Raw genomic sequence first — 11,824 nt, 5'->3', positions numbered from 1 at the left:
GTTCAGTTTTTAGGGAAATAATGAATGAATGAATAATTTATTAATTTTAATTTTAGTCATGCTAAATCTTTCAAACACTAGATAAGCTTTACCTTGCTTTAACTTTTGTGATCAGGACAAAAAGCTACTTACTAAACTATAACGTTCTTGTGTATATGTCACTTATGGATGACCACCAGGGGCAATTCGTACTTAATGGAAGTTTCTCTGTGTATGCAGCTCAGACAAAAAATCTGCACATTAAATGAGTCACCATGTGACACCTGCATGTGATGTTACTGAGGTTGTCACATCTTGACTCACTGCAGACTTCTTTAGGGACCTGGATCACGAGGATTGCATCAGTTGTGGCCCGTGACGTAGGACACTGCAGCCAACGTCAGTTCCAATGATACCATCACATTAAAACTAGATTTGGGGGGAAAAGTGCAGAGCGTGGATCATGTGGCTGCTGCACAGATGTCATGGAAAGGAACTCCTTTCCAGGAGTCCAGGATGTGGAGATTTCCCCTGATTGGAGTGTGTAATAGCCTAGTTGGCAGCTGTGTAAGTCACCTCATTCACATTGACCTGCCAGTGGGATCTCTCTTCAAAACCATATGAAAAGCTGATCTGTCTTCTGCACCTTCACAGGAGCAGAGACATAGCACTTCAGTGCTTCCACACAGTGTAAGAATTGTGTCATTGTGTTTGACTGGTCAGTGTACACAGGAAGTCTAGATTTGGCCTTATGTCACACACGAGTCATCTGAACCCCACTGAAGGCAAAAGGGGCTCATGGGTAATGCATGTATGTTCTTTGCAGTGGCCAAGGCAAACAAAAGTGTGTTTTTTAGTGACAACCACTTAAGAGCCGTTTGCTCCAAGAACCATGGAGAGCTCCTAAGGTGGCAGTCAAGTCAAGCAGGGCCAGCGGAGCTTCCAAGCCCCTAGCATGAAGGCTACATCTAGATTGTAAGATTGTAAGACACTAATGTGTCTGTGTCTTTTTACAGTCTTGTTGGGTCCGCTTTCTGAGCGTATAGAACGATGGTTTTATTATTGTGCGTTTTTTTTTCACAAAAGTTAAGGATTTAGTTCTCTATGTCATAAAACGTGCTTTTATTTCAGTTAAATGACATATCAAGTGTGTTTTATGTCAGAAATGTCTGTTTATAATCATCTTAATGTTTTCACGTTGGGAACACTTCAATGAGTTTCTGGCCTTTCTAAAGCGTTTAGGGGCTTCTGACATGCTGTAAGCCCCTTTATAGGCTTTCTGAGCGTATAGAATAATGGTTTAATTATTGTAGAGTTATCTTCACCCAAGTGTGATGAGGCAGATGCGTTGCCCATCACCAGAGACTGTGTGTGTGCAATACTTACCTGAACACCTACCTGTGATACTCACCTGTTGACAGTTACCTTGCAGAGGCAGCAAAAGGCAGGAAGAGCAGAAAGAGCTCACTCATGAACGTGCCGAAGGGCCCACGGCTAGCTCATGAGAGGGTTGATGTCTATAACCTAGGTCGCAGAAAACGGAGTAAGACAGGGTAGCAAGGAGACCACGGTGAAGGTCAGAAGGATATGGGGACAAAAACGAACTAAAAGGAATGAAATTCATCTAACTAATAAAATTATTGCATGAAATGGAATTACAGTGAATCCTTTGTTCATGAGCCGTCCTGCATTAAATATATTTTGATGTTGAGGGCTATTGGTAACTGAATAAATATGCTGCTGCTTTGAATTCTTTGAAAACTATTTTGAATATTTTCAATAAATCATCATGTGGGCTTGTTTGGGACACACATGGGCTTAAATGGAGCCACTGTACTAAGTAAGTCCATAATCGACTTTTGGCTTACTTCTTAAATATCTCCATTTTATATTCTAAAATGTACATAAAATGATGAATACTTTTTCAAATGAGACATTAATCTTGCATTTTCCTAATGTATTTATTATAAATCAGGTCAATGTCTATGAAAAATACCTGAAAAAAAAAAAAGATTTTGGTTGGCTTAATGGACACACCTAATACTTGTACTCAATCAAATTAACAATACAGTACCAGTACTTTTACTTAAGTAGGTATTTTCAGTATTTTTTCCACTTCTGGAATCTGCCTACAGATCATCACTACAGGGAGATTCTAGTAGAAGAGGAGACTGAAACAAGAAGCAAGAAATGCATGTATTCAAGCAAATATAAAGAAACTGCTGGAAAATTTAGAGAAGAATTTAAATCTTAAATTTCAATGTTAATTAATTTTGAAAAAAACAATTAAAATTCTGTGTAATCTGGATGGATCCTTTGACTCCTTCTTTTGTTCTTCCACCTCTCTGTCTTTCTTATGCAACCCCAATTAAGTTGGGACATTGTGTAAAACATAAATAAAAACACAATACGATGATTTGCAAATCCGTTTCAACCTATATTCAATTGAATACACTACAAAGACAAGATATTTAAATGTTCAAATGGATAAACTTTGTTGTTTTTTGCAAATATTCACTCATTTTGAATTTGATGCCTGCAACATGTTCCAAAGAAGTTGGGACAGGGGCAATAAAACACTGGGATATTTGAGGAATCACCTATTTGGAACATTCCACAGGTGAAGAGGTTAATTGGAAACAGATGAGTGTCATGACTGGGTATAAAGGGAGCATCCCTGAAAGGCTCAGTCATTCACAAGCAAGGACGGGGCGAGGTTCACCACTTTGTGAAAAACTGCATGAGCAAATAGTCCAACAGTTTAAGAACAACATTTCTCAACGTGCAATTGCAAGGAATTTAGGGATTTCATCATCTACAGTCCATAATATCATCAAAACATTCAGAGAATCTGGAGAAATCTCGTAAGCGGCAAGGTAGAAAACCAACAATGAATGCCTGTGACCTTCGATCCCTCAGGCGGCACTGCATTAAAAACCCACATCATTCAGTAACAGATATTACCACATGGGCTCAGGAACACTTCAGAAAACCACTGTCAGTGAACACAGTTTGTCGCTCCATCTACAAGTGCAAGTTAAAACTCTGCCATGCAAAGCAAAAGACATATCAACAACACCCAGAAACGCAATCGGCTTCTCTGGGCCCAAGCTCATCTGAGATGGACTGACGCAAAGTGGAAAAGTGTCCTGTGGTCTGACGAGTCCACATCTCAAATTGTTTTTGGAAATCATGGATGTCATGTCCTCCGGGCCAAAGAGGAAAAGAACTGTCTGGATTGGTATCAGCACAAAGTTCAAAAGCCAGCATCTCTGATGGTCTGGGGGTGTGTTAGTGCCCATGGCATGGGTAACTTGCACATCTGTGAAGGCACCATTAATGCTGAAAGGTACATACAGGTTTTGGAGCAACATCTGCTGCCATCCAAGCAACGTCTTGTTCAGGGACGTCCCTGCTTATTTCAGCAAGACAATGCCAAGCCACATTCTGCACATGTTATAAGAGCATGGCTTCGTAGTAAAAGAGTGCAGGTACTAGACTGGCCTGCCTGCAGTCCAGACCTGTCTCCCATTGAAAATGTGTCAATGTGACAACGGAGACCTCGGACTGTTGAACAACTGAAGTTGTATATCAAGCAAGCAGGGGAAAGAATTCCACCTACAAAGCTTCAACAATTAGTGTCCTCAGTTCCCAAACGCTTATTGAGTGTTGTTAAAAGGAAAGGTGATGTAACACAGTGGTAAACATGCCCCTGTCCCAACTTCTGGTGTTGCAGGCATCTAATTCAAAATGAGTGAATATTTGCAAAAAACAATAAAGTTTATCTGTTGGAACATTAAATATCTTGTCTTCGTAGTGTATTCAATTGAATATAGGTTGAAAAGGATTTGCAAATCATCATATTGTTTTTATTTATGCTTTACACAACGTCCCAACTTCATTGGAATTGGGGTTGTATTTTCATTTTGCCAGTTCTAATTCCTCCACCTTTTCATCCTTACACTCAGTCTCTCTTCGTTCTGTACACACAGAATGGACAAAGTACTTGCAGTGTCGGCAATGAGCTACACCTGGTAGATACCCACATTTTAAACAGCTAGCTGGAAGTTATGTGTATTTCAGGCTCTATGTTTGTAGTGCAAACTTGACTGTCTGACCAATGTATGTCTTACTGTATATATTAGTCTCCATTGGTCTCTTTCATGAAGGAGTCATTTCTAAAGAGGTAGCAGGTCTTATCTGTGCTCCCAAAATAGGAGCATTAACTGCATCATGTATAGTTACTCAAGTCTGCTCATATGCTTTACTATTAGATACAGCTCGTATTTCTGAATGTTCTGTTCACTCATTAGCCACTTAAATAATTAGCCATTATTTACATGCAGCCTGATAATCCGTTAATAATCTGACTAATAGCTCAATCGGAATAGAATATGTCCATGTAAACACCTCAACACAATTTCTATCGGAATGAACGAGGTGGGTAAACCTCTAAATATTCCGTTAAATAGAAGAATAATATCCCTGTAAACGCCTGAATCCGATTACACTCCAATCGGAACGTTCTGCGCATGCGCGGCGCGTCACAGCGGCGTTCAACATGGCAGAATAGAAACTGGTCTGCAGAGGAGACGAGGTTTATACTCTGAGCTTTGAAAGACGGCGGTGGAACGGACATCCAGCTTATGTGTCTCGGAGCACGACCTCTTCCTTTGTAGGTGCATGTGAAGGACGTTTCTCTGAGCCTGACATCAGTTTAAAGCAATTAAAAACACAAGCACTCCGACTGGACCTCACGTGATGTTCGCTGTCATGGTAACGTTTACTGTAAACGCTACTCCACGCATGCGCGTCATTCTGCATCGGATTACTTGCAGTGGGCATGTAAACGAACATTGTCATCAGATTGTTGAGCAGAGTGAGCATATAAACACCTCAGTCTGAATCTGTAATCCGATTGTATTCAATCGGATTGGCAAAAATCTTTGCATGTAAACACAGCCAGTGTAGACTGCAGCCCTCCTGTCTTCCCTCCTTGAACTCTGTATCTGTTGCAGTCTAATGGATCAGGGAGCATATTAAGGGACTGTTGACTTCTGTCCACCTTCTATTTTTAACCATTAGTTTAGATCAGTGTTTGTTTGGAAAGATTACTGGATTATCTCAAAAAAGAGCAAAATAGGAATTAATTTGAAGATGCTGTTACCATACACTCATAATCATCATAAAACATATTTTAAAAAAAGTCCGTAATTGAGGTTAATCCTGCTTTTGAAGTGAAAAATTGAAGTCAGACTAAAAAAGCTTAAACAAAAACCTGTAGTTGATTGTAGTATTTTTTTATGAATTGTACATTAAACCATTGAATGGTGAGTTGAAACAGTTTTCAAACGAATGTATGGTGTTGTCTTGGTTATTTTTTGCACACAATTAAAAATAATATACACTGTGTTCATGAAAATGTTTCAGATATTCCTTACATACCTCATTGACTGAAGAGATTTGCTCTCATTCTGGGTTTTGCATTTGAGCTCTTTTTCAGCTCCAGCAGTGAATGAGCAGGGAGCTGTTGGGCAGCCAATTGGGCTTAAACTGTGAGTCAGATTGCCCAGTCCTTCCATGGCCACTCCCAGTATTCTGCTGCACTCCTTGTGTTTTACCACCATGGTGACCTTTTTTTTTTCTGAAACAACACAACTTGCTTAGCTTTTCAGCCAGCATTCAAATTAAATGACATTTGCATGGCCTGCCTTTTTCTTCCTTGGGTCTTCAGTGATTTTCTCTCTCTGGGCTCTGCTACTTACTGAGAAAACATATAGCTATAAGTATGCTGGCAGAAACAAGAAATAAGATTCATCTATCAGCTACTTAGCATGACTGGTCCTGCATCCTGCATATGACACTCAACCACATCCCCTCCTCCACAAATACCTAGTTCTAATTTCTGTCATGCAATATACCCCAAAAACTAAAGAGGAGACCTCAAAGCAAATTTCAAACGAAGAATAGTGTAAAGAAGTATAAAAATGGAGACAAATATTCTGAAAAGATTTGCATGTTCCAACCTCACACACAAAGGCTGAACTACCCAAATGTGTAAAGAATGAAATCAGCAGGCAAAAAGGCAGAAAAAGAAAGAGAGAATATAAGAGAGACTGGTGGAGGTTAAGAGCACCTACCCTGTGTCTTTCCCACCTAACACAGACTTGGTAAAAGTGCTTATACATTTAATACAAAGCATGTGTAAATTAGACATTCTACATACAGAATTTCTTACACATACTGATTCACCATTAGAAATCAAAATTGTTATAATGCATACTTGGATTGCTTCAGGAACAAAACTGAACAGTGGCATTGGTGAGATTCAGTAAATAAGGATACTGTCCCTCATGTGCATCGTAATGACATCAGCAAGAGTCCGTCTCAGTAAGGCCCAAGGGCTTGAACAACTCCAAATGGTCTCCAATCACCCAGTTATATGATGATGGAAAAACCTAGTTCAAATTCCTGTACCGTTGTCCGTCCCCATGTCTGGAAAGATAGACTGGAGATGGGCATTAACAAAGTCCTAATCTCATGTCACTCTCCAAGTGTCACATAATTCATCAACAATACTTAAAGTCTATGAAAACAGTATTGGGAAATAAAGGGATGAATTGTAGTCCAGCCTGCATGCAACTTCATGCTATGTAGAATAGGAATGTGTAGGCCAAACGAAGGAGAGATCACCTGTATGTTATTCAGATGGTGTGATGTCTTGCAGTCCTTAGAATTTAAAAGTTTCACTATTGCAGTTTTCAGGATCACCTTTCCTATATTATTGTCCTCCACAAGAACATTTCAAACAAACAGCATACAAAAAAAAAATCCTAGAGGTTAAAAGGCAAAGACAGGCAAAGTGTCACTTTCATTGCAACAACCTACTACTTAACGTGCAAGACAAAGGAGCAAAAGAGGCACTCAAGGAACTAAGCACATTGTTAAATGTTCTTCAAAACATCCATCATTGCAACCAAAACACTATACTTTCTTGGATATACTAAATTACAAAGTAAAGAATCTTTTTTATTGATTGTGCACCTTCATAATAGTTTTCAACATATAATACAAATGAAACAAATTTTGGGAGAAGCTGAAATACTACACTTTCTCACTGGGTGTGTGAGCCACAGGCTTGAATGGGTGTTCAGCACAGGAAATTATATTTAATTTATGGATATGTTTTAGAAACAGTGTAAAACAACAACAGGGGACCTTAAAACTGTTTGAAATCTGGGATCATAGCACCATTCCCTGGAGACTTTAACTCTAGGAATGTGTTATGGTTACACTCATTACTTTCTATTTCTACCACTGCTCTTAGTGCACTTGTGTGTCATCACGGTCTTTGAATGTCTGAAGCTCTTCCCACACTGTGAGCAGTAATAAGGCTTCTCTCCTGTGTGAATGCGCTGGTGTTGCTGGAGATGAATCAATTGATTAAAACTCTTTCCACACTCTGAGCAGTAATAAGGCTTCTCTCCTGTGTGAATGCGCTGGTGTTGTTGGAGATTACTCTGTTGATTAAAACTCCTCCCACACTCTGAGCAGTGATATGGTTTCTCTCCTGTGTGAATCCGCTGGTGTTCTTGGAGATGGCTCTGACGATTAAAACTCTTCCCACACTCTGAGCAGTGATATGGCTTTTCTCCAGTGTGAATGCGCTGGTGTTGTTGGAGAGTACTCTGATGATTAAAACACTTCCCACACTCTGAGCAGTGATACGGTTTCTCTCCTGTGTGAATGCGCTGGTGTTGCTGGAGATGACTCTGACGATTAAAACTCTTCCCACATTCTGAACAGCGATACGGCTTCTCTCCTGTGTGAACGCGCTGGTGTTGCTGGAGATGACTCTGACGATTAAAACTCTTCCCACATTCTGAGCAGTGATACGGCTTCTCTCCGGAGTGAATACGCTGGTGTATTTTGACAGTACTTTTTCGAGTAAAACTCTTTCCACACTCTAAGCAGTAAGGATTTCTTTCCTTCCTGCATTTCTGTGTTTGGCTGCGAGATGTGTTCATCTGGAGGGTACCAGATGATATTTGATGAGGGCTGGAACATCTTGGGGACGCCATATTTAACCCGTTTCTTCAGTTTTCCGTTCTTCTCGGTGGACAATCCTGATGTTTTTATGGAAGCACATTTAAGATGAGTAAGAAAGAGACTGCAGGAGAATTCAAAGAGGACATCATTTATTTCTGGAAGAAGAAACAAGAAAATCTAAGTTCAATGTGCAAGAAAAGTAGTCTGATCTAAATCAAGAATGCTCCATTTACATCAAATGGCAGAAAATGAGAAGAAAGAATATTCCATCTGTTGTAGAAAAGATAATCAACTAATTATTCAAACTCATCTATTAGACACAGAGATCACTGAAGTTATGTCGTAATGCCCATATTGGGAACAGTTGCAAAGCAAAACCCCCACCTCACAGCTAAAGACCTGCAGTAACCTTTGGCTGGCATGGGAACAGTAATGCACTAGCCTATTTTGCAGTCTAATTGCACAAACATCATATACACAGAAAGATTATCAGAAGGTAACCTTAACTGTGATCTCATCACAGATGTCAAGGTCTGATGTTTGCAACATGACTCTTAGAAAACCAGAGGCATTTTGAAATCGAGTGCTATGGTTAAATGAAAGAATAAAATGTGATGTGTGCAATGTCGATGATTGAGAGTTAGCCAAAGAGTTAAATTATTCCAATATATGAAATTCACTAAATTAATTTAAATTTGTAGAAATGTGTGATACTTACGTACATTTTGTGCAGATGTTTTATGTATCACTTTGACCGGGGGTGCCTAAACTTTCACATACTACTGTACAAAAAACATCGTGAAAATGTTAATGGAGATGTGTTTGTTTCATATCTTTTTTTGTTGTTGTTTTCTGTGTGAAACATTCTTAAGCATGGGGGTGTGGAGCGTTGTGACAACTGACTAATAATATAGTGTGGATGTACGGCCGCTTTTCCAGTATCAAGCCAAATGGTTCTCAGGGCCATGCTGAGCCCTTCTGCGCTGGTCCAGACTCATGAGACTGGTTAGTTTCTTTTTCTATCTGTTGTACAGCTACATCAGAACCAGAAAATACCCAAGAAAACTACACAAACGAGTGTCTACCAATAGTCATGCTCACACCACCCACCACACCAGTTCGATTCTGTCACTTCAACTTCAGCCTCTCGCCGTACACTAGTCATCTTTATCCTCTAAATGGGCGTTACTTGAGAATCTGTTATTGAAACAGCCTGTACTGAGGTGGGGTTCACTTGTAGTTGGATAATTATCTTTGTCACTTTAATACCAGTCATTCAAATTAGTGTTCTCAGATACAAGTCTTTATCCTCTAAAGGGGTGTTTTTAATTATCAGTTTGCTAGAACTAAGCCCATACTGCAGTGGGAGGCACTGTGCATCCGCACAAGCTTAGCCTAGCAGGCTATAACTTAAAGCACTACAGAATTTCAGCTTTTAAATTAAATTAAATTAAATTTCAGCTTTCTGTGACTCCACTGCTAATGAGTCGACTTTCCTGTTGCTGTTATAAGTTTTTATCATCTATGCATGTTATAGCAGAGTACCAGTTAAGTCTATTCGAACCTGCACTAGGGTATTTGGAGCTCTTCAGCTATACTGTTAACTAGAAAAGAGGAACTGTGTAGTTCTAGCTCCAGACACCACAGACCAGGTTTAATTTTGTCCCTATAACATCAGCTGCTGCTCAGCTGCTCAACTTTTCCTGCTCAGATTTGAGTCATTATCTAAATGTGTGTCGATAAAGCTTTTGTTAGTCAGAACCAAACCTGTTATGTAGAAAACAGAGCTGGCAGTATGCTAGCTATGCTAAAGCCTACCAGTTACTCTGTCTGTTATCAGTGCCAACTTTGATATTTATTGAATGGTGAGCTTAAAATGGTCCATTTCTTTCATTTATTTGCTGCCTGTGTTTTTGAACAGAACTCATTTGATTGTTCTAAATAACTCGGCGGCACGGTGGTGTGGTGGGTAGCGCTGTCGCCTCACAGCAAGGAGGGCCTGGGTTCGATTCCCCGGCCGGGCGACCAGGGTCCTCTCTGTGTGGAGTTTGCATGTTCTCCCCATGTCTGCATGGGTTTCCTCCGGGTTCTCCGGTTACCTCCCACAGTCCAAAAGACATGCAGTCAGGCCATTTGTGTAAAATGATCAAATTGTAAGTCGCTCTAGATAAGAGCATCAGCCAAATGCCAATAATCAGCCTCTTCTGGAATCCATTTCCAAATCTTTTGAAAGATGGAGATCTCTACCCATCTCTTTAATAGCCTGTATTTAATAATAATAATTAAAATGAACATACTGCCTAAAATACTATACTTATTTCAGAATATTCCACTCCGCCCCCCACATTTTTTCTTTATAACCCTTAGAAAGCTCTTCATAAATTTTATTTGGAATAATAAGCAAGCCAGGGTCTCCTTGTCATTATTATACTTACCGTACAACAGGGGTGGCCTTCAGTTTCCCAATATGCAGTGGTACTACTGGGCAGCACAGTTATAAACAATGACATATTACTTCTCTCCTGAAGTGTTTCTCACTTGGGTGGAAATAGAATGTCTTTCTATTACGACAAAACGTCCTTTCAGTTTATACCTCTACTCAATGGACATTGAAACTTGTGGTGTGATGTACATAAATATCTAGACATCTATCCCTCTGGTTTCACGGCAATCTGGGGAAATGAAAAATTTAAACCCGCTAGGTTGGATTTAGGATTTAACATTTGGTATGAAAAAGGGGTGCAAAAAATCCAACATCTATACAAAGATAGTATGCTAATGCCCTTCTCTGAGATCTCAACCAAGTTTGGCATTCCAAAAAAGCACTTTTTTTTTAAAAATATCTGCAACTTAGAAGATTCATCCTTTCCCACCAAGTCTGAAAGCTTTCAGAACCCAAAATCTAAAGGACTAAGTCTAAAGGACTGGTATCATCATTTTACAACATGCTAAGGTCTCCAGAGAATATTCAGATTCCAAACTTGACTCTTGGAAAGAAGATCTACAAGTTGATATTTCATTAGAGACCTGGAAGAATATATGTATAGATGCTCAGACTAGATCCATCAATAGCCAGCTAAAGCTATTACAACACAACTGGATTATGAGAACATACATCACCCCAGTAAAACTGAATACATTTAATGGCAACATTCCTGATTTATGCATGAAATGTTCACTAGTAAAAGGTACACTGTTGCATTGCATGTGGAGTTGCAGTGTAGCCCAGAAGTTCTGGAAAGTGTTGCAATCTATTTTCCACATAGTTTCTGTAGATCTACCTCTGAAACCTGAACTTTTTATTTTGGGTATTTTCCCTGACAGTCTTGTTATTGGAAGCAGCACTCGTAAGTTAATTGACATGTATTCTAGAGGAGAAACATCTGATAGCTTTATTTTGGAAAAGAACAGAGAGGCCCTCCATTATACAATGGATAAAGAATATGTCCATTTGATTGTCAATAGAAAAATGAACATAAATATTAAAAGGCAAATAGTCTAAATTTGAAATGGTATGGAATCCCTTCCTGTACTACTAAAAAAAAGGTGTGTATACATTCTTTTTATAGATCTGACACTGAGCCTCTTTTTCTGACAAGGGCCTCTTTTTGCTAGTTGGTAATAATCTGTGCCCAATACTGAAATTCTGCTGTCGAACTAACATGTACCCAGTCTAGCTCCATTGTCTAACTTCGCTGTATGTGGTCTACTGTTTTTTTTTTCTTTTTTCCCTTTTTGTTGTTGTACTATTTTACCTACTTAATTACTTACATAGCTAATTGTTTTATGTGTGCTT

The 11,824-nt window shown here is 39.3% G+C and overlaps 1 protein-coding gene across 2 annotated transcripts in view; it reads right to left on the bottom strand.

The window, feature by feature from the left end:
- Positions 1 to 6,150: 6,150 nt before the first annotated feature.
- LOC108437415 (zinc finger protein 239-like) overlaps positions 6,151 to 11,824 on the bottom strand; it is a 29,640-nt gene continuing 23,966 nt past the window's right edge. The window contains exon 5 of one of the 2 annotated variants that reach the window (XM_037531646.1): positions 6,151 to 7,962. In XM_037531646.1, coding sequence (XP_037387543.1) covers positions 7,278 to 7,962 — 685 coding nt within the window. In that variant the 3' untranslated portion in view covers positions 6,151 to 7,277. Of the gene's footprint in view, positions 8,184 to 11,824 lie in introns of both variants that reach the window. The other variant, XM_037531645.1, reaches the window with a different exon arrangement.

This window comes from Pygocentrus nattereri, chromosome 20 (assembly GCF_015220715.1).
Source record: "Pygocentrus nattereri isolate fPygNat1 chromosome 20, fPygNat1.pri, whole genome shotgun sequence".
Taxonomy (NCBI): domain Eukaryota; kingdom Metazoa; phylum Chordata; class Actinopteri; order Characiformes; family Serrasalmidae; genus Pygocentrus; species Pygocentrus nattereri.
Note: the sequence above shows the minus strand (reverse complement) of the source record. Positions and strands in the feature narration are given on the sequence as shown.